This window comes from Colletotrichum acutatum (assembly GCF_030867785.1).
Source record: "Colletotrichum acutatum strain CBS 112980 chromosome Unknown BDZ83scaffold_32, whole genome shotgun sequence".
NCBI lineage: Eukaryota > Fungi > Ascomycota > Sordariomycetes > Glomerellales > Glomerellaceae > Colletotrichum > Colletotrichum acutatum.
In genome coordinates this window covers 141,989-163,784 of record NW_026849026.1, presented here as the reverse complement: position 1 = coordinate 163,784, position 21,796 = coordinate 141,989, and the positions used below count along the sequence as shown (strand labels likewise).

At 52.2% G+C, this 21,796-nt stretch overlaps 6 protein-coding genes across 6 annotated transcripts; 2 read left to right on the top strand and 4 right to left on the bottom strand.

Moving 5' to 3' along the window:
• Window positions 1–784: 784 nt before the first annotated feature.
• On the top strand, window positions 785–3,227 carry BDZ83DRAFT_259198 (cytochrome P450). Its single transcript, XM_060501982.1, has 6 exons — window positions 785–1,336; window positions 1,460–1,656; window positions 1,779–2,143; window positions 2,196–2,321; window positions 2,372–2,864; window positions 2,918–3,227. The coding sequence occupies exons 1-6, from the start codon at window positions 1,072–1,074 to the stop codon at window positions 3,038–3,040; spliced, it is 1,569 nt and encodes a 522-aa protein (XP_060366516.1). The 5' UTR covers window positions 785–1,071; the 3' UTR covers window positions 3,041–3,227.
• A 187-nt stretch (window positions 3,228–3,414) lies between these two features.
• Window positions 3,415–4,377, bottom strand: BDZ83DRAFT_574515 (nucleotide-diphospho-sugar transferase; the record flags this gene model as incomplete). Its single annotated transcript, XM_060504717.1, has 1 exon — window positions 3,415–4,377. The coding sequence occupies one exon, from the start codon at window positions 4,375–4,377 to the stop codon at window positions 3,415–3,417; it is 963 nt and encodes a 320-aa protein (XP_060366515.1).
• A 4,031-nt stretch (window positions 4,378–8,408) lies between these two features.
• Window positions 8,409–9,770, top strand: BDZ83DRAFT_750832 (phosphatidylserine decarboxylase-domain-containing protein; the record flags this gene model as incomplete). The annotated part of the gene is made up of 1 exon (XM_060513970.1): window positions 8,409–9,770. One exon carries the CDS (start codon window positions 8,409–8,411, stop codon window positions 9,768–9,770), a length of 1,362 nt encoding a protein of 453 aa, XP_060366514.1.
• Window positions 9,771–10,027: 257 nt separating this feature from the next.
• On the bottom strand, window positions 10,028–11,761 carry BDZ83DRAFT_574458 (fluconazole resistance protein 1; the record flags this gene model as incomplete). The annotated part of the gene is made up of 5 exons (XM_060504715.1): window positions 10,028–10,901; window positions 10,961–11,290; window positions 11,353–11,426; window positions 11,481–11,502; window positions 11,553–11,761. 5 exons carry the CDS (start codon window positions 11,759–11,761, stop codon window positions 10,028–10,030), a joined length of 1,509 nt encoding a protein of 502 aa, XP_060366513.1.
• Window positions 11,762–13,607: 1,846 nt separating this feature from the next.
• BDZ83DRAFT_650393 (AAA family ATPase) lies at window positions 13,608–15,684 on the bottom strand (the record flags this gene model as incomplete). Its single annotated transcript, XM_060510370.1, has 2 exons — window positions 13,608–15,359; window positions 15,415–15,684. 2 exons carry the CDS (start codon window positions 15,682–15,684, stop codon window positions 13,608–13,610), a joined length of 2,022 nt encoding a protein of 673 aa, XP_060366512.1.
• A 913-nt stretch (window positions 15,685–16,597) lies between these two features.
• Window positions 16,598–20,871, bottom strand: BDZ83DRAFT_258777 (hydroxymethylglutaryl-coenzyme A reductase). The gene is made up of 3 exons (XM_060501981.1): window positions 20,783–20,871; window positions 17,296–20,533; window positions 16,598–17,244 (listed from the first exon to the last, which is right to left on the bottom strand). The coding sequence occupies exons 2-3, from the start codon at window positions 20,445–20,447 to the stop codon at window positions 16,854–16,856; spliced, it is 3,543 nt and encodes a 1,180-aa protein (XP_060366511.1). The 5' UTR covers window positions 20,448–20,533; window positions 20,783–20,871; the 3' UTR covers window positions 16,598–16,853.
• Window positions 20,872–21,796: the final 925 nt, after the last annotated feature.

Sequence of the window (21,796 nt, the reverse complement as noted above, 5' to 3'; positions counted from 1 at the left end):
CTGGAAGGATAGCAAATCCAGCTACTTACATGCATAGAAACGTATTGTGTAAAAAGAAATAAGCTTCCATCTCTCGAGTGCACAATCCCTAGCTTGATTACCGTCTCAGAACGTCCCGAGCATCTTGTGCTAATTTACGGTCATCATAACCTAAGATCCATCCATAAGGCCGAACACCTTATTGCAGCATAGAACTTTAGATGCTAAGGAGAGGAAGCAGGCTTGGAAGATGGCCTCGGGCCAGCCACCCTCCACATCTTCCACATGCTTCATCTAGCGCGAATCCTTAGTGCAAATGGCCTTGCTCAGCGTGATTCCAGGCTTCTTCCCGGCTAACCCTCCTCTGGTATTAGTCTTCCGCAGCCACGATTCTTCACCTTGGACATGGGCGCTCATCTAACCTTGGGTCGCATTTGCCAATAAAGGGAAGCTTATTCCCCAATCTCTCGTTTGTCATCTCCATCGTGCCATTTCCCCTCCCTTTCACTCTTCTCATACTCACAGGCCGACATCGTCGAGCCTGAACCCCGATCCCGACGCTCTAGATCTGCAGTTTCGTTTCTTTTCAACTTGCCCCGCGCTGTCGCGGCTGCTGTGCCTCTCTCCCGCGAGGCGTTACCAAATTATCGGGTCCGCGACGAACGAGAAATGACAAAATAGCGACAGGGTCTACGAATGCGTCAACCAACGACAGAATAGAAGGGAGAGCCAACAGACAGCGGCTCTCAAGCACTGTCGAGGCATAGTCAACACAAGGCCTATGTTATTTGGGCGCCGGAAAGCGCAGTTCAACAGGGGATAATTGATGGCAAGCGACAATAGAGCCAGGAAACGAGGGCTTTAATCACATCAGCGACGAAGCAGACATACATGCATCTTTGACGGCCCCAAGTACTTGCCCTCTCTCATGCCCGGAACCCAGTACGACCGCCTACAAGCGAAGCAAGTTACCAAGCGGCGCAGCAATAGCAAGGACGAATCGGGGGTGCGCCAGTGAGACTGTTGGAACGGCCCGGGACGGGCGACGGGACGATCTGTCCTACGCGTGGAGGACAAGAGATTCGGGGGGAAATGGCCAGCCTCGGGCCTAATCAAGTGGGTTTGGGTGAGGATCATCTGGGATCCATTCCAGGCTTGAGCACGTCAGGAGTCTTATGCGCCAAATCCATCGCTCTGGTCGCCGTCATCGCCTTTTTTGCGTGGGAGTTTCGGTCATGGTATCGCCTGCGAAAGATCCCTGGGCCTTTCCTAGCCTCGATCTCAGTCCTTTGGCAATTGAAAAAGGCAATTGGGGGAACATATCATGAGCACCTGAATGATATTGCGAGGGAATATGGTGAGTGTACTTCTTCATTGCCATCGAGAAACTACGCCCGGTGGCTTTGGAGTTGCGATAGCAAGCCAACAAGCACCCCGAGAAACTGGAGAGACAGACGCTGATCACTGATCGTCGTCGCAGGACCCCTTGCTCGCATAGGGCCCAACGAGCTCCTCTGCACAGACCTGGACTCGCTGCGCAAGATGTCGGCTGTCCGCTCGCCGTACACCAAGGGCGACTTCTATGACTCCGGCCGGATCACTCCGGGCGTAGATAATGTTGTCTCGATGCGGGACGAGAACGAACACAAAGCTATGAGGGCGAGAATGGGACCGGCCGTAAGTTTCAGTTTCCTTTGTGGTCTTAGACTTTCGCTGTTGCTGGTCAATTCATGACCCCCAGAAGCGCTGCCACTTTTGAGTTTAAGTCCGCTAATTGCTCCCTCCGCGTTGCTGAAAAGTATGCCGCCAAAGAGAATGAAGGTTATGGCTTTGAGATCGGGATCGACCGCCAGCTCATGAATTTGGTCAGCCTGATAGACCGGCATTACGTTTCTACCGACTCGGAATTTTGTCCGCTGGATCTCGCCGAGAAGACACAGTTCTTTGCGCTCGACGCTATTGGCGATGTTTCCTTCGGTGGTGCATTCGGGTTTCTTGCAGAGGACCGGGACCTGTTTCGGTACATTGAGATCAACGAGTCGTCTTTACCGATCATGAATGTCGTTTCGGTGCTTCCTTGGCTTGGAAGACTTGTTCATAAGTGGCCTTTCAGGCTCATGTTACCCAAAGAGGATGACCAGATCGGCTTTGGTCGTTTGATGGGGTGAGTGAAGCCAATCTTGGGCACCATAAGTCTGGAAACTAACGCAAGGTAGCTTCGCTAAAAATTACGCTGAAATGAGACTTCAACCCGGCGCGAAGCCCCAGAAAGACATGATGCAAGCTTTCATCAACCAAGGTCTCGGTAAAGATGAACTTATCCAACTTGTGTACATTCACATGTCAGTCTCACCCATAACTTTGGTCGATTCTGGTGCTCATGCTATTTCAGGATCGCTGGCACAAACTCGGCAGCACAAGCCATGCGCATGACATTATTATCGTTAATTAACAATCCAGTTGCGTATCGTCGGCTCCAGCAGGAGATTGACGATGCCATTGCCGCTGACCTAATCAGCTCCCCCATCACCAATGCCGAAGCCCTTAGACTTCCATACCTCCAAGCGGTCATCCGCGAAGGCCTGCGTTTTTACCCTCCTGTCACTGGCCTCGGCTTCAAGCAAGTACCAGAGGGCGGAGATGTCCTAAACGGCTACTTTATTCCTGGCGGCACCCAGATCGGACACAATTTCTTCGGCGTCGGACGCTCACTCTGGGTGTGGGGTCCGGATGCCGATGTTTTCCGCCCAGAGAGATGGCTTTCGGCAAATGAGGATGATCTCAGACGAATGAACGCCGCAGTTGATTCTCACTTTGGCCACGGTAAATACTCTTGTCTCGGGAAACCGATCGCCGTGATGGAGTTAAACAAGGTCTTTGTCGAGGTAAGATTTTCCCTTATGTACTTTTCGTGTAGCGTCTTACTGACTTCATACAGCTATTGAGGAGATATGACTTCACCGTGATGAACCCAGAAAAACCAATCAAGACTCTCAGTGCGATTTTCTTTGTCGCCAGGGACTTTTGGGTGAGGTTGACTAGGCGTCCAACGAGGGAATAACGGACAGCCGGCTTCAATCCTTCTCCCGTAATCAATGACTGCTACGAATTATCGATGTTTTCTTCTCGTCACATCTTCTAGGGAGTGAATCTCCCACTTGAGGCAGTCTAGTGATACCCTTATCTTCCAATGGGTTTTATCAAGTAAGGGCTGCAACGCGGTATTTGTAATTGAAATAATGGATTGTTACACATACATGCCCATGTATGTATTGCAAGTTGTCCGGAATAAATCCGAATGATTGCATGTGGTCAATTTTCCAATATTTCTCGTCTGATGTTAAGCATACACACTCAGAATTGCTTCATAAAAAACGAGGAAGTTAGACAAGAAGAAAGACATAAGGCAGGGCATGATATCTAACGGAACTAAGCTTATACTTTGGTTACCCGGTTCTCCTTCCTACAAATAGATCCGCAACCTACAAGAAAGTCAATCGACTTCCCGCGACTCTTCTTAAGTACGATTATGGTCGCCAAAGACAGCACAGATAGGCACACAGTGACCCAGAACAACACAGTTCCCAGGTGATCTGACACGTAGTTCAAGAACTGCCCATCTGACCCATGCCACGAGCGTCCTGCCGCGTGGCCGAACAGCTTCCGGGCGTATCCCTCATCCAGCAACGCCACGCCGTGATGTAATGTGCTGTACATCCATGCGTACTGATGGAACGCATATGTGACCATTATCGGGCCTGTCGACCAGAATACCTGGAGGTAGGGAAGGAGGATTCGTTTCGAGGTCGCACCGCCGCGTCGCTTAGCTTCTTGGAGAGCCCATTCGAGAAAGGAGGAGCCACGCTGTGCCATGAAGAAGTGGTTGCTGAGTCCAAGAGTACTTGATGTTGGGGCAAAGACAGCCTGTAAGCCGAGGCTTTGAATACAGGACATCTCCTCGGTCGATCTGGGGTATACGTCCAAGTCTGCATACATGCCTCCCTCTGCATGGACAACTACCAGTCTTGCCACATCGGCTCGTTGAATATTCTGGGCATAGCCCTCGTACGTCGACAGTAACCAAGAATATTCTGTCTTTATAAGTTTGAGAACATCTTCGTCTGTCCATAATTTGACGGTATAGTTGAGAGGTTCCATCGTATGTTTCCACGTCTCGTATGAGGCTCTAACCCTGTATGTGCTCACATTGTGGTCCTTCCAAATCTGGTGAATAATTTTAGGAATGGGCTCTTGTGGTGGTTTTGAATCAATGGTATCTCGAAAGTCTTTCCCATGACGTTCAGAAGCATTACAGAGCCTAATGACCTCTATAGACTGGTTTGGGAGCGCGAAGTCGTTGGTGTAGCTGAGTTGATGGACAACCAAGGCGGCCGTCATGGCCAAGGTTACAAGGGCCGAGGCCTTCAACAGGACCTTTCCAGGGAGTGCTATCATCTTGGCCACCGACTATTTCTTCTTATGTTTTTGTCGAAGTTAATCGTCGATGGATTCTCGGGTATCGGACAGAACGAGGGAAAGAATCGAAGGGATACGTCGCTAAAGTTGAGAGTATATCGTGGAGGCAAAGAACGAAAAGACGAATGAGTATAGCTGGTGATGACAACGCTGGAGGCTGGTAGAAACAAAATGAAGTCGGGTATCAAGAAAAGATTTTCAGAAATCTGATCGTTTGCAGAACGCTAACAAGGCAACGTAAGTGAAGGATGAGAATAACACCAAACGAAATTCGTGTCTGAGATGCCTTTCTAGAGGGGAAGTTCGACTGAATGGTATCTTTTTAAATAAGAGAGGCTTCATGTGGCTCGCAGCACTCAGACAAAGACTTGAGAATACAAAATTCATTGTAAGTTCAACATTACCCAGGTACCGTTACAGGCTACTCCTAGGCTAGATGCATCTTGCTGTCCTGTAAAATGGGTCATCTTTCCTGACTCGACAAATCATCGTCACATATCCATTCTTCAGGTTTTGGAATTAGACTAATGGAGGTACAGGAAATGATGTTAGATACTCTTCCGTACCAGCCCCATCAAGCGGCTAATTGCATTCCTCATCACCTGTGACCTGGCTGCCTCCCCGTTCGCACCGGGCTTTGAAGATTGGCCATCATGACACTGAGTCGATCTCTTGGTGACAGCTTCGCCACAACCCTGTAGCTGTTAATGACCTGAGTGAAACCTCCTTTTACGACGATAGTGCTACTCACTTACGTATAGACGCACGTGGATGTTGGTGAACCAGGAGTGACAGCTCGTGTGGAAAAAGTGTGGTTCGTAAAGTTTTGCGGCGAATTAACCGTGGAACCAACAGTTAGGCAACAGTTTAACACATTCCTAGAGCGGAAAGGCCATGGTAGCCTCCCTGGCTCTGGGAGGGCTGAGCTCCAGATGAAGTCTTTTTGGTTCTGTCCCCCTGCATGAATGGCAAGCACTCGGCCAATGCGTTTGCGAGTTTGTCATAATTACTCCAACGGCGTTTCTTCGTGTTCGTCCTGAATATCTTGAGAAACAGATGTGTGTCAAAATCACTTACTCTATCTTGGCAATACATTTGAATGAGTTCGAAGCGTGACTCGAAGTCAATTCGTTGTCCATAGAACTCCAGCTCATGATCCAGGGCTAACTTTGAGGTCGAAGCACGAATGCCATTAAGACTCCGAGGCCGGTATCTCCGTAGCCTCATGCCTCATGGAGACTTAATCAATATGTGCCAAATGATCCTGCCGCAGAGCCTTACAGCAATTTGTAGGATTACTAACTGTGGACCATCTATATCCCGGAGTGGCAGTTGTCGCCTTGCGTTAAGCGCGCCCAAAGGTCCGCGACCTATTAGTACATTGTCCTCCACCCTCAAGGCAGCAGCATTTTGTACCGTCTCCGCACAAGGCAGCAGTATTTCTAAACAAAGAAAAGGGTAGCCCCGGCAATAAATGATTCTAGCGGTACGGTAAAGTAGAAGTTTGGAGTTAAGTTGACAAGCATCTTGATGCTCATAGCCAATCGGCTTCGATCTTACTCGGGCAACTGCCAGCAAGCGAACAGTGGGTTGTTACAGAACACGCATTGCCTACTTCGAATTTAGCCTGCCATGAGTATATGGCCAAGCTGAGATCAATTGCTTTCGGTATGGAAGGAATCCAATAGTCCGTGTGTATTTCATCCGTTTTCACGGAAGAGGCCGTGCGGCATGGCGAAGTTGCCTGACTTGGCCGTAAAAGGAAATCTATCTATGAGGCCTTGCCCGCGAATGACTTGCATGCAAGTGAAGTCTGATGTTTTCTTGAATAGGACTGTGGCACACCCATGGGATCAAGCTAAGGCTAGTGGGATCCATTTCTCAAAAGCGATGAGAGAGCATGATGACGACTGAGACACCCAAGTCACTATCTAACACTGATTGCCGTTTCCTGGGGATAGAATTGCGCAGAAGGAACGCTTTGGGAGTATGCGGATGCAAAGTAACGTTGCTACGGGTCCTTTCCAATCACATGCTGGTCCGTATTTATCCTAAGTGCTTGGGATGACACTTCCCCAGTTTCAATGCATAAAATGAGCTTACTACTTCTCATCACTTTGCGCCCACAACATTCTTAGTGCAGGTATCGAGGAAATTTACCTCGTGTTCACATAGGAGAACGTCCTAGTACATTTCACATGGCGGGTGTTATTTAGATTTGAAGATTTGTCTCTGATTGTAGAAAGTTACGGACAGAATGGAATGTATCTCCTAGGTAGCCAGATATCCCTACTATCAGGTCAGGTCTGGTGTCCGAGAGAGCGTTTCGTGGAATTTTAAATAAAGATCTCGAAGATGACAGAATGCCCACGCTTGCCTAATCACTCGAGCTTCTACCCATTCGAACGACTGCGAGAGTAGTCACCAAAGTTCTCTGTCTCCTCCGGCTTCGGAAGTTCTTCGCCAGTTTTAACCTCACTTCGGCGATGAAGAAACATTCAGAATCGTCCCCGTCTCCGATAGTGTTTTGCTGCGGAAGGAGACCGGAGCGGCTCGAAAACCCTTATCTCCCCCAAGGCAAGTGCCTCTACCACTTCGCGTCGACCCAGCAGTACCACTACATACTGACTTAAGGTTAGTATTGTGAAGTACCTTATCTGAACAGATTAAGTACCCGCCCACGCACTTTGACTGCTTGGCATTGCTCGGTCGGAATGGGCAGGAATTTCCTGCCGAAGGTCAGTACCAAAGAACCGTAAGCCCATAGGTTTCGGCTAACAAAACACTGATCTGATCCTCATTTCATTGGCGTAAGGTTACTCAAGGGGAAGTGGAATTCATTCTTGATCATTTCATCACAAATGAGTTCTGGAATACTGGTGCCTGGTTTGTCTTCCGGTAGCATGACCAAGCATACCTGCTGCGAACTTCCGTGATGAGCAATTGTCGCAGCACCAGACAGAATTTGGTCGCAATATCGGAGGCCGAGGGCAAGGCCCTGATAACAACACGGCATGTCCATCTTCTGACGCTCTTCTCCTCAGCAAGTTACCATATTTCACCTAAAATACAGGCCACATTCTTTTCTGCGACAAAGTTGGCAGAGCTTTCTCATGCGATGTGGAGGAAGTTAACTCCGGATGACCGGCTCGTGGCAGCTGCGTCTCCTCCACGGGATTCCTTGGTCTCTCGGCCATCGAGGAAGGTAGGAAGAGTACACCTACCACATCAATACTACATGTTCAGCGATCCGGCACTCACATAAGAGCTCGTGCTATAGAGCATCCAACCCCTTAGTGTCCCTTCGATAGTCGAGTCCTTCCCCAGAGCTTGAAGTGAAGCATATTGGTCCTACTCCGGCCGCGAGAGCTCCTACTTGCCGCCCGCTGTCTCAGCCCTAGTTGGAGCTGAGGTAACGGCACATATCTCGAGTCTGGGGATGAACCGCCAACATGCCGCGTTCGCTCACCCGACGACGAGAACATCAACGGTTCGCGGGCCGTTCCAGCAAAAGCCATGCAAAACATGGCATTCCCGGCACTCGGTAGATGAGCGATGTGCATTCTACTACCTTCAGCTCAAGTACCGTGGTGATGTTTGCAGTCTAGGCATCACTTCTTGGAGTTTGTGGCTTTCAGCTCTGTCTCAAAATGGATCGATGAGGAGAAATACTGGTAGCAAACGGCTCAGAGATGAAAGATTCGGAATGCAAACGTCGCAAAGCCAGCATCTAGTAGCTTCAGCTGAAGCAGTCTTGTGATTCTTCTCACCGCAATCGCATTTTTGAGCTCGGCAATGAAAGAGAGAGCTACTTGTCTCGATGCTTATAAATTATTGACGAACCTTGAGTCTGTGACATCTTCTATTCTCCCATTCCTCACTCAAACTTGCTTTGGCTAACTTACTACCTTCAAATCCAAACTGATCTTCTCCATCACAATCTCAGCGCAGCCATGCCTCCGAAATCTTCTCCGCCCGATCCCGCCCCCTTCCCTCTATCTTCCAAAGTGGATCCATGGATACAAACGAGCCTCGTCGAAAGTATCTTCGATGGCAATCTGACCCTCTTGCAAGAGGCTGTGAACGCAGCAACTGCCCAAGATATCCCGCAACTGCATGATTGGGGTATCAAGGACGCTGACACCTTTCTCCGCTTCCTCAGCGCCATGCTGAACTGGGTGCCCTCGGAAGTGTGCAGCGGCAAGCTCATCTATAACACATTCTGCGTGCTCTATTTCATCCTCGACCAGAGGCCCATCAACATCCCCCCGTACTCGACACCCATCACCCCGAACGCTATCGGCCAGGCTCCCCTACCACTGAGCCAATGGACAATCGACTTTGCCAATAAGGTTGGAAGCTGGATGGACACCAGCAACTCGATCAACGCCGCAGCAATCCAGACTTTCCAAGACTCACCCCGATACAACTACGATGAGGCGATCGTGCCATTTGGAGGTTGGAAGAATTTCAATCAGCTCTTTGCTCGCTTGCTGAAGCCTGGTATGCGGCCTATCAGCGCGAGCAATCCCGAGGACCCAGACTATAATCGCCTCGTTGTCTACCCCGCTGATTGCGTTTTTGACGGTGCCTGGCCCGTCAACCAGAACAACGACATCATGATCAAAGACGTCCCTTGGAACATCAAAGACCTTCTATCCGGCAGCCAGTACGCCGAAGAATTCGAGGGCGGCACCTTTATGCATGCGTATTTGAACACCTACGATTACCATCGCCAACAAGCACCTGTGGCTGGAACTGTCGTCGAGGCCAACGTGATCAAGGGCCTGGCGTACTTGCAGGTCATCACCGATCCCGAAACCGGCGAGCTGAAGCCTCACCGTAGCTACACTTCGCCAGGTGCTCAAGCAACAAAGAAGTTGGGTGATGGAGAGAACAGCACTCTTAGCATGCCCGACGAGGCCGGGTACCAGTTCCTTCAAGCCCGCGGTTGTGTCATTATCAAGAACTCCCTTCTCGGATACGTCGCTGTGCTGCCCATCGGTATGGCCCAGGTTTCCTCGGTAAATCTTGTGTGGCAGCCTGGACCGGGTGAACAATACCCGATTCAGCCGAATGTGAAGATCAACAAGGGCGAGGAGATATCACACTTTGAGTTTGGAGGTTCCGACATCATCCTTGTATTCCAGCAGGATGCTCAGGTTCACATTCTAGGTGCCCAAGGTAAGGCTGCGGATGGCACACCTACAAGCAAGCAGAAGTACTTGGTTGGCATGCCCTTGGGTTATTCGACAAAGGGCCTCGTTCCCTCTTCGAACGGTCTCAGAAACGGAGCTACCAACGGGCGTCAATAATTCAATGAGAGTCTCATACAGCTTCATCCGGCTGTATTGCCTGTATTCCTCGATTTCACAAGGGGTTGTATCGTGTCATATTTTCCCGATAGCTCTACTTAGTTGTGATAGTAATAGTTTCCTTCATGCTCGCTAATGCCCCTGCTATTGCAATAATCACGGAGTCTGTTCTGAAGTGTGCACTGAATACTTGTATGTTGGGAAACGTTCTATGTAAGTTTTGTATGAATATGTACTTGAATAGGGTCAGTAGCTCCTCACAAGCTAGCTAGGTCTAAGGAGTCCTTGCTCGCGAGCGCACTTTTGGCTCTAAGTGTACCCCCGTACCTCAGCAACATTGGAGGTACAGCACACAGAACCGTGGCTAGAGTAGCAAACACGGAAGTTGCGACATTCAAGTCCAGCGAGTCAAACAGTGCTCTCCCTAAGAGAGGGAAAGTGGCACAGAGTGTCGCTCGAGAGAGTGACAAGGCGGCAAATGCGCTGGCAGAGTATGTCTGATAGGAATCGGTGAGATATCCAGCCAAGACGTAGTCAAACTCATTGACCGCGTAGCCTATCGGTACGAGAGCTACCGTCGGGATAGCCCAATGTGTCGATGTCGTGTATGGTGGGATAGTCCAGGCAAATACCCACAGGAAGATAGCTAACAAGACCGAACCGAGGATGAATCCTGTGAATTTCGACTCGGGAGTGAGTGGTAGCGACCTCGACATCCTTTCGGCGAGGACCCGACGATCGTAGAGACGTGTGAGCCCGCTGAGGACCATACCGATCGCGAGAGGGAGGAAAGGTAGGTTCATCGATGCGTCGGTAAAGCCCATGTCGACGTAGACGAGGGGTAGGACCTCGGTGAAGAGGTAGACGAGCCCAAAGGCGATGGCGCTAGTTACGGCGGCGAGGAAGACTATTGGCTCGGTGAAGAAGAGTCGCAGGGGGCGGAGGAGGTCGAGTTTCTCGTGGGTTGAAGGGAACACCTTGCCCGGTGGTGTGGCGTGGGTACTTGGGCCTTGGACTTTGTTGAGTGCCTGGGCCCTCGCTAGTACGACGGAGGGACGAGACTCCCTGATTGTGAGGAGCAGCATCGTGACGCATGCTGTGACTATGGCCGCAGTGTGAAACACCCACGTCCTATGGGGTCCGTGATCAGTTAAAGTGCACTCAAGCTGAGTCAGACATCATAGTCATACCAGTGAGTGCTTCTCATGACCAAGTCACTGAAGACTGGCCCCGTCAATATCCCGAGGTTCGCGACCAGTGACCACCAGTACAGCCACCATACCCGCGCATTGGTGTCCCAAAGATCTTCGATGCTGCCCGTGGCAACAATGGTAGGGACAGACGATAACAGTCCACCGATGGAACGACCGACAACGATGCCAGGAATTGTGGGCACCTTGCCGACGAGGATGCATGACAGGCTGTACAGGCCGGTGCTGATTACGTAGAGTTTCTTACGGCCAAAGGACTCTGACCAAGGTGGGAAGAAGACTCCTCCGATAGCCTGGCCGATGAGATATCTATGTGGCAATGTCAGTGATCTGGGTATTGGAACACGCTTCCTCCTTTTCATCTGACTTACGTTGAAACAAAAATGCAAGTCGCTGCAACTGGGCTTAGGTTAAGATCGCCGTAAATGTGTCCAGCAACTGGTGACTGTTGAAGATGTCAGCATCAGCATTCAAGTACAAGGTAACTGAGAGGACGAACTCCTGCGGTGCTAATCATGGTGCTTGAAAATGTTAGCTATGATTCTCAGACTGTAAGACCATGTTGACATACGTGAAAAATTCAAGAAAGACAATCAAGCACGTATCATACGCCTTCCGCGCCTGGCTCCATTGCCTGGGATGAACGTGCTCCTCCGGCGTCCACGAACCCTCACTCCCAGAGCAAGGGGTAACCGAAATCTCAACATCTATCTTTGGATAGTCCGGCGTCGTGGATGTAGAGGCAGTAGAAGGCGCAGCTGTCAAATGAAGGAGAGACATATCGAAGGCGGCATGTGGCGTACTCCTCCTTGCTCCGAAATCATTGCGGCCGGCCATGCAAGGATTTTTCTCACACTCTGTCAAGATGCTCTGCCCGGACGTTAAGATGGAGAACCACAGAAGACGTCAACACAAAGGATTGCAGCCCTGATATATCAACATTGCCCACGTTTGCGCCAAGGAGGTGTGGAAGCGTGCTTGTGCCTGTCGGGGGATCTAGTGCGGAAACCAGTCCACGCCGTCCAAACAAAGGCATTGGATGGTGTTTTATTCGGAGTGGCAGGTCTCGACCCAGTCTAATAAGACAGAAACCGTTTGCTTACCGCAGTTCTGGGGATTAGTTGGACCAAATCGAGGCATTTAATCGGCATCTGAGCCAGGGCGTGAACAAGGGAATTCTCCCGCAGACCTTGTCCTTCCAAGAACATAAGGCCAGGGCTCCCCCATGCCTGTCATTACCGCCTTTACCGGGCCTACCAATTGTGAAAGGAGGGGAGACAAGAAGCTCCGAGCATCGACGGCTCATGACTTGTTCACCTCTCAAGTAAGGAGAAATCTAGACTGGGCACGACATGCCACGACAACTCGTCTCCGAACCAATCGCGTCAACGACTCACATTTTCACCCTTGCAATTCGCTTAGTCTGCTTGCAGTCTAGATGGGGTTCAAAGCCTTTTCAGCCACCCCGTCTCAAGCCAAACCGCCTCGGAGCTGGAGTTTAGTTTCCCAGGGGGGACCAGGAACAACACACCCAACTTCACCCAGCTTGCCAGCTTTCACCCAAACTTCACCCAACCCAAGAAAAGGAGGCACCCAATCTCCCCAGACCAACGAGACATGGGGCGTCCCCTTGGCGCGACCCGGCGGCACGGTACCAGACACGCTAGAGGGTCGTGCGTCTTGCGCGATTGGCTCTGGCGGGTTTGCCGGTCCTCGAGTCCTCGTGAAGGGGGCGCCACAAGCGTGTGAGCCGCCCCAGGGACTAGGGCTCTTTCGGTAGAGATGCAAGTCTGGGCTGAGCTGAGCTGCTCTCAGCTCGAGGCAATGTTGAGATCTGCCGAGAGTCATTGGGCAGACTTACTTAGGAGTCTCTTGCTCAGGAATCTAGGGCCAGAATCTGAATACGAGGACATGAGGAATGGGATCGGAAGACAGCAAATAACTCTTGGGGAACGTTCAGCTTGCTCTGGTCGCCAAGGAGGCGATGTTGGATTACGAACTCGAAAGTTCATCGTGTTAATTTGGGATAGAGTGAAAGGTACTGAGGTCGCACAGTGGAGAGCAATGTTGTTGGGGTTGTTAACATTCGGCATCATAATTGCAACAGAGCGGCGTTGAAACCAGAGAGGATATGACCAATAAATTGAACCTTTCAGGGCACCCGGCATTGTGTTTGTCTGCCGGGACGGCAGTCCGAAAAAAGATTGACTCCGCCACCTTCATTGCAGAATCGGGCATGCTTGTCGCCTTTCCCCTTGATGTTTGTTGGTTTCTACCTATTCGTTCATCTAGCTGTGGGGTCATAGTCTTGTCGGTTGCCATGTTGCCTTTGACCAGTGATATTTGCGTTTGCGTCCCGAGTCTCGACTCTCATTACCTTGTTTGTTCCTGGAGGCTTCGCGCGAACCGTTGGCTCCTCGCCGGCAACAAACAACATATCACAAGTTCGGGACAAACGGTGGTGGAGTCGAGGACGCAGAGATGACAGAAAACGAATTTAATCTGATTGCTCCCCCGTAAACCTCATCAGCACAGGTCACCAACATGCCCTCCCCCAACGTGCCGATCCCGTTGGCTCCCGTAGTCTCCCGCTCCCGTGTACACCGAGTCCGAGTCCCCCTTCTCTCTATCGTACAACCACATCAATGTCACCATCCACACTGTCCAGCTCCCTCTCAAACGTCATCTGGATATCCACAACCTGCTGTAGCTGCTCACAGTCCAACCTCCGCTTCTTGTGCGCAGCTAGACTCTTGGCCGTCCGGACCACGTTCTTAATCTGGCGTCCGTTCAACTTGCCCTCTGCGAGCTTCTCATACCCATCCTCGTCAATGTCCACACCGCCCTCGACGTTGCCCAGGAAGTTCTTCCACACCTTCAACCGGCTCTCGCGCGGTAGGTCATCATACTTAAGAGGCACGTGAATACGGCTTTTGAAGGCATCGTCAAAGGTTCGTACGCGGTTGGTCGTCATGAAGAGAATACCGCTATAGTACTCCAGTGTGCGCAGGAAGATAGACACGAGACTGTTGCGCTCCATATCGTGCAGCGAGCGACGCTCGAGGAAGACGTCGGCCTCGTCAATGAGAAGTACCGCCTTCCAGGTGCTCGCCAGATCGAGCGTCTTGGTCAGCTTGTCGTCCAGGACCGCTGACGAGGTACCGAGGTCGCCCGAAGAGACGATGTACAGCGGTCGACGGCTGAACTCGGCCACGCACTCCGCCGTCAAGGTCTTTCCTACGCCAGGCGGACCATGCAAGACGAGAATGAGGCCCTTGCCCTTACCCTTGACGATGTCATCAAACGCTGACGAGTTCGGATCGGTGGTCCGGGCGGTGTGCTCGGCGACGAGAGCCTGCACGAGCTCCTTTTGAGAGTCTGGGAGGACAAGCTGCTCGAAGCATCGCGTGTTCCACTTGATTGGGCTGATCTTGTCGACGAAGAAGTCGAGGAACTTCTTCTCGGTGAAGCTGAAGCCGCGGACCATGGGGCTGGCCAGCAGGCATTGCTCGTCGGTCAGGGGCACAAACTCGGCAGTTTCCTTCGGAACGAGTTCCATGTCGTCGCTCTCATCGTCCTGCTTCCGCTTCCGGCCTGCTGCCTTGGGAAACGAGTTGACATTGAAGGCGTAGTCGGCCATGATGCGGTGGTGCGTCTCCGCGTCGACCATGACACGGCCGTCAATGTTGAAGCGGCGGTTGCGGGGATCCAACGCCACGCCCTTGTACTGGCGGAAATTCTGGCCGGCGAGAGCCTCCCATCGTCGACCACGCTCAGTAAGAAGATGCGAAACGGCATCGGGGTCAGGGTGGTGCGCCAAAGGAAGTGCGTTCAGAGAGGATATTTGCGTGGTCCCAGAGAAGGCGGGAATCAGGAGGGAATCGTACCTCGTGCCAAAATCGTCGCCGTCAAAGTCGACAAATTCGACGCTGAGCTGGAGACCGGGACATTGGCCGCAGGTATACTGGTAGCTATTGAGCTTGTACACGCGAGCCTGGCTCATCCTAGTAGCGTAGACGAGGCATCCTGGACGGAAGATGGTCCAGAGGTGCTCGTAGCTCATCAAGCCCTGCTCAAGAAGGTTTGCGCCGTCGGTAATGGCATCGTGGAACTCCTCGTCAATAAAGCTGAGCAGCAGAGGGAGATGCCTGGCTTCATCGGAGCCGGGTTCGTGATCAACAGAAGTGTCGGCCAGCTCCTGACGGTAGTGGTAGAGACTGCGGGGAGGGAAGTCGACGGTGATGTTGGAGGTCAGATAGGATTGGCCAGGGTATTTGCTGCCAATGACGTCTCCCAAAATCTTCTTGAGTCCAGGAGAGTTGACCTCAAGTGAGGTACGGCAGATGTACTTGTTCTGGCCATCATACTGGCGTGTAATCTGAATGCGTCTGTGTGAGAGGAGAAGGCAGCTAGTGGTGGGGAGGGGTACTTACGCAGAGTGCGTACTTCTCGTACCAGTTGATCTTCTCTTGGGGGATGTCCTCGTCTTCCTTTGGCTCGGTGATGTATGGATGTCCCTTCTTTGTCCACCGCTTCTCCAGGTGCTTGACCTCGATCTGCATGGGTGCCTTCTCAAGCTCCTCGCGACGTTTCTTGTCTTCCTCGGTGAGAATGCCATTGATCTCCTCCTGATCCTCTTCATCAAGGGGCTGCTGAACTGAATATTGCCCGGGGCCAGGGGCAGTTTGCCTAGTGCGTGCCATTGTGAATTGTGGAAGCCTTGATGAAAAGGTCTTGGGGGTTTTCAAGAAGTGGGATCTGTGAAGATGAGAAGATGATTTGCTTGATAGAAGCCAGATATCCCTAGATGTCGAGGTTTTTTATACTGTGAGCCCAAGTCCTCAGCCCGTGATAGCCTGCCTAGAATCTCGGGAGCCGGCAGGACATAGGTAGGCAGCCGTACCCCGCTCGGACGGCCGTCAAGAGTCATCGGTTCCCGGAAACGCATCGGATTGACGGGGACAAGACGTTCTGTGAGTCAAAGCCTATCGATAACCTTGATAGGATTTAGTAAAACGAAGCAAGACGCCTAGATCTGCGGGGTCCTAGGCTTGTATTATGCGGCATGGTTCTAGACCGGGGGCTTGCTGCCTGCGTCGCCTGAAATCCTTTGAGCCGCGGACCAGCCTAGTGATGCAAAAGTCCCGTTGGAGCCCTGTATGGTACGTCTCTACACTTTGGACCTACATTCTTGCATCATTGCATATGGTATTGCTTGGAGACGGGCCAGTGACAACGCCAAAGTTCCTTGCTTGAACCGCCATAAGCTTTGGGTTCGAAAATGAGGCGGCATGTTTCCATTTAGCGGGAAAGTTCGAAATACCGAGGCGGAAACACGATTGGATCATGAGAGCCCAGACTGGACCCAAGCAGTTGTAATCGAACAGTTACCGTCGGAGACCATGAGGCTCTGAAGCGTTGATGTCTTGGGGATGGAGAGGACGGCCCACCACCAGCCACACGTCAAGGCAGCAGCCTCTGTGGCGCATGAATGTGGCGTGAAGGACCCTACCGATTAGGTCAGCAATAGCCAAATGAGCCTCACAAAAAGTATGATGTTGTCTTCACTTGATTGAGTAAATAGTGAGAACAATAGTACATAGAGAATATGATGCACATGATATCACGGAATATGTCTTACAAACTCGTCTAGGACAAAGAAGCTCTTATGTATCTGATTCTACATACAAGCTGGCGTGGCCAGCGCACCGTCTTGCGAGGTGCATGATTTCTTCCCCTTGCTACTGTAAGTGCAATGCAGCGTATGCGAAAATGGTGCATCAATCGCCATGTAATGTTTACTCTATCCCCAAACTCCATAATTATGTCTCATGCCTTTTTTCTTTTGCGTATATACAGCGACTAAGCGAACTCAACGACGCGCCCGCTCGACAGCCGCTGCGCTCTTGCCAGCAGCTTTTTCGACGGCACTAGTCATGGCCAGGCCGACGGGTGTCATGGTTCCGCTAGCCGGGGCCGGCGTGTTGGTCCGCGTGGGGGGTGCGGAACGGTTGTGCTGCATGTGCGCTCTGACAAGGTGACCGGCAGCCAAGGCACTGCACAGTGACAGTTCACCAGCCAGGACACCAGCAGCAATAATACGGGCTAGACGGCGGGCATTCTCGCCGGGGGTTGTTGGGTGGGGACCGCGAACGCCGAGCATGTCGAGCATGGCACTCTGGGGCTCAAGAATGGTTCCGCCACCGAGGGTACCGACTTCAAGCGAGGGCATGGAGACGGAGATTTGGAGAGAACCACGAAGGCTAGGAGATGTTAGTGACAACACATCAGTATGGTACAGGATCAGGACTTACTTCTTCATGATGGTGATACAGTTGGCACTCTCCACAACTTGCGCGGGATCTTGTCCGGTGGCGAGGAAGATGGCGGCGACGATGTTGGCGGCGTGGGCGTTGAAACCTCCGATTGAACCAGCCATGGCAGAGCCAATCAGGTTCTTGTCAACGTTGAGCTGGACGAGGGTGTCAACGTCACTCTTGAGAACGTTCTTGACAACGTCGGCGGGGATGATAGCCTCGGCGACGACACTCTTTCCACGACCGTCAATCCAGTTGATAGCGGCGGCCTTCTTATCCGTGCAGTAGTTACCAGAGACCGAAACGATGCTCATGTCCTCGAAACCCTCAGACGCCATGACGGAGAGGGCATGCTCGACACCCTTGGAAATCATGTTCATACCCATAGCGTCACCGGTGGTCGTCTTGAAGCGGATGTAAAGGTTGGTTCCGGCCAGCGCAGTCTTCATGGTCTGCAGACGGGCAAAGTTACTGGTAGAGTTGAAAGCCTTCTTCATGGTGTTCTGGCCAGCCTCGGAGTCAAGCCAGATCTTGGCAGCACCAGCACGTTCCAGAGTCTCAAATCCGACGCAAGGTCCACGGGTCATGCCATCGCCAGTGAGGACGGTAACGGCACCGCCACCAGAGTTGATGGCCTTACAGCCACGGCTGGCAGAGGCGACCAGGACACCCTCAGTGGTAGCCATGGGGATGAAGTAGCTTTGTCCGTCGATAACAAGAGGACCAGCGACACCGACAGGCAGGGGAAGGTAACCGACGACATTCTCGCAGCAAGCGCCAAAGACGCGCTCCCAGTTGTAGTTGTGGTAGGGAAGCTTGGAGCGCTCGAGACCGTTAGTCAAGTCAGAAGTGGCATTGGTGCGGGAGATGATGGAACGGCGAATCTTGACAGCGCGAGTGAAGTCCTTCAGGGTGCGTTCGAGAGAGTAACCAGGAATCTTGCCACGAAGAGACATGCCGACAATCTCCTGATCAGTCATCTCGTGGACACGCTTCTCGGCAATCATCTTCTCAAGTTGGGCAATGGTGCGCTGCTCGACGGGGGTAGCGGGTTTACCAGACTTGGCCTCGGACTCGTCGTCGGTCTCCGCGGGTGTAGCAGGCCTGGGCGTCTCGGGAATGTACTCGCCAAGGGGCAAGGTGGCCGAATCAGTATCGTTAAACTTCTCGGCGCGAGCGAGCTCCTTGGGGTCGATCTGGTGGTCGGGAACGTTGGGGTCCTTGATACCCCAGCGAGCAGCGTTGAAGAGGTAGCCGTTCAGGGCAACACTCATGGCGAGGGCAACAATGATCCACTTGGAGAGAACGGGGTCCTCGAGACTCTTCAGGATACTGCCAACCATGCGGCCACCCATGCCATAGCTCTCGAAAGTATCGTACTCATCCTCGTGCTTCTGGCCAGACTTGCTAGCCGGAGAAGGAAGCGCGTAGTGGATGGAGGGGTACTCAAGCTCGTACTTGATGGGTGTAAGGACAGTGACAACGGTGGGGCGCTCGTTCGCCTTTGCTGATTCCAAAATGGCATCAAGGCCGTTCGAGGCAACCTTGAAGGGGTCGACAGGAGGAGCAGTGACAACGGCGCTGAGGCCGCCAGTCAGGGAAGACAAGCTGGGGAGAGAGCTAGAGTTACGGAATGGGATGGTGCAGATGTTGATGGCGTTGATCAGGACGAAACCGCTGACCATAAGCACCTTAAATTTGGGAACGTTGCTGCTCTTCATCTGCTTGCCGAACAAAGAAGTCTCCTTGGGGGCCTTGCCGTCGAATTCGGGCCAATCGTTGCTCTTGGCCACGTTCTCGGCCACGCGGTGGCTGACGCCGTCGTCTTCAAGGGCGCGGCGCATCTGAACGTGGCGCTTGATGCGGTTGATCTCGAGCTTGATGCTCAGGATGGCGGTATAGAAAGAGAAGAGAAGAATGCAGTCGAAGAAGAGAATCCAGGCGGCGAGGAAGCAGAACTGCTGAAGACCACCCTGGACGCCGGAGGCAGCACCGAGAACGAGGATGCCGATCTCAATGGCGTAATCCTTGACAATGTCGTATCCCTTCTCCTTGATGGCTGCCTGGACAGCGTATTGGATGACGTTGGGGGATGACACGTCGGACTTCTTGCTAGACTTTCTGTCGTCCTTGTTCTCTTGCGGCCGGCGGTGCTCAACGGCGTGCGACAGCACGGCACGGGTAAGAATGATGTTCTTCTCGAATCCAATGGTCACAACCAAGAATGGCAGGCCCTCGGAGAGCAGCACCATCGTGATGGGGACACCGAGCTTGGTAGTAACAAGCAGACCAAACAGGAAGGCGAAGACGGAGGAGAAGAGGACGTTGGTGAAGAGCCAGAAGTTGGAGCCCATGCGGCGCATGGAGAGGAAGAGCGAGACAAAGGTCAGGTGCATGGACAGGTAGCCGAGGACCATGATGAAGATGTCGAGAGCCTCGGCGTTCTTGAGCAGGTCGAGGAACTCTGTCCAGCCATTGCGAGCCCACTGAACCAGACTGTTGCGGGTGTGGACTTTGGCAGCCTTCATAATCCACATCTTCTTCTCCTTGCCGTGCATTGTCTCGGTTTCGTCGCTGGTGGCATCGGGAATTTCCTGGGCTACTGACAGAAACTCGGCAGCTTGGGAGTAGGGCACGGCAAAGGCGAGAGCGCTGTCCTGGGAGTAGGTGGTCAGGGAGTTGGAGGTCGAAGGAAGCGAGGTGATGGACAGGTTCTGGGGAATCGGGACGGCGTGGGTGCGCGGAGCAGTGTTGATCGACTCGGGAGACTGAGACTCGGGGAAGACGAGGGTCAGGAGGGCCTGGTGGTCGACTTCACCGGCGATGGAGGCCTCGGGCTCGACATTCTGCCATTTCCAGGCAGTTTCGGGGCCGGCCTGCAGGCGTCGGCTGCCCTCGACGAGGGACGACCAGTCGGCGGTGCGAACGCTGATGGTGGCATCGAACAAGCTCTCCTGCAGCAATCCAACGTAGGAAGTGCTGGCCAAAACCGCAACAATGACAACGGTGTGGATAGGGTGCGAGCAGGCGAGCTTGGACAGGAACTTTAGAGCGGTTGTGATCTTTTTGTTGACCCAGGAGGGGGCAGCGGCCTGAGCGGCGGGCTGCTCACCCCGAAAACGGCGGGGGAGAAGTGTTGAGGATATCATGGCGAAAGTTGCGGTGAATCAAGATCGTCTATTAGAAGGAAGGCATTGGTGTACAACGACCGAAGAGAAGAGGACGAAGGCGGAGTCTGTTTGTTGCGATTAGCGATTGAAGGGCTTTCGGTAGGCAAACAAGAGGCGATTGTGCGCGAAAAGACGCGGAGGGGTGGTTGGTGTCTCTGGTGGGAGAGAGAGAGACAGAGAGAGAGAGAGAGCGATGGGCTGGCTGGAATTTGGGTTGAGGAATTTTGGCGACGGAGATGAGATGGGATTGTGTGGGATGCGCGCTGTGCTGCGGTGTGGTGCAATGCCGATTGGAGGGGTGAGAATGGACGTACCTGTTGAGCCAACGCCGTTGACGTCGTTTTGGAGTTTAGATTTTGCAGCAAAAGTGCCTCAAAAGCTCAAACTCGTCGAACACACGAGAGAGGGGGAGAGAAGTTTTCGAAAGAGGTCGGCAAGTGAGCAAAATAAAATTAATAGGTGGTTGCGAAAGGTGTCGGAGATCGAGGGTGGTGGTCGCGGAGAGCCGAAGTCGCAAGGAGCTGTTGAAGTGCTCGAATCGGAGACGGGAGTGGATTGCTCAGTTCCTGTTGAAGAGGATGCCTTGCAAAAGGGGTGGGGGAGGAAGATCGCTCAGAAGGGGAGAGGAACAAGAAGGGTGTTCAAGAGTCGTGATGCAACGGGCAGCCCAGGTACCTTTTAAAGATATGGAGACCACCACGGTAGGTGTCCGTAGTGTACACAAGTGGCGTAGCGGGGGGACGAGGATCAAGAGAGTAGAGAAACAGACAGGATAAGACCTTGTGCTTAAAGGAGCAACAACGTAAGGTGCCTTACTTTGAGATGAGAGAGGTGTGAAGGATAAGATAGGAGAGAGGCACGAGAAGATAGGAGCGAGCTTAAGCAATGGTTCGTGTTCCTCCCACCTTAACTTACCCGGGTACCTTTACAGTAAGGTAAGGTAGGAAATAGTGGTGGGCAAGGAGGTGTGCAGGGAATAACAACACAGAAAATAAGATCAAAAAACCAAAAAGAGAGTTGCCAGACACCCGGATGCTTGTCAATGGCACAGCGAACAGAGGGAACGAGCAGACGGGTGAGGTGCTCAAGGTACTTGTTGTTTTGCGACGAACTCCGTACAAAAGAAAGTATCGCGAGGATCCACTTTAGGACAGAAAGTGAAATGATGGTAATCCCAGCAACATGTTGGCGCAAGTTGCAAGGTTTTTTTTTTTTTTTTTTTTTTTTTTTTTTTTTTTGGTGGTGGGCAATGATGATGAGCAGTGCCAGCCATGGGATGGCCATTCTGGGCCAAAGAGGAACACTGCAAAGGGAAAAAAAAAAAAGTG

Bases quoted from the DNA above. Each gene is read 5' to 3' on its own strand.
- BDZ83DRAFT_259198 (XM_060501982.1), top strand. From the start codon at position 1,072: ATGGCCAGCCTCGGGCCTAATCAAGTGGGTTTGGGTGAGGATCATCTG. The intron at 2,144-2,195 runs GTGAGTGAAGCC...AACGCAAGGTAG, and splicing joins GGCTTTGGTCGTTTGATGGG to CTTCGCTAAAAATTACGCTG. The intron at 2,865-2,917 runs GTAAGATTTTCC...GACTTCATACAG, and splicing joins TAAACAAGGTCTTTGTCGAG to CTATTGAGGAGATATGACTT.
- BDZ83DRAFT_258777 (XM_060501981.1), bottom strand. From the start codon at position 20,447: ATGATATCCTCAACACTTCTCCCCCGCCGTTTTCGGGGTGAGCAGCCC. The intron at 17,245-17,295 runs GTAAGTCCTGAT...AACATCTCCTAG, and splicing joins TGTATCACCATCATGAAGAA to CCTTCGTGGTTCTCTCCAAA.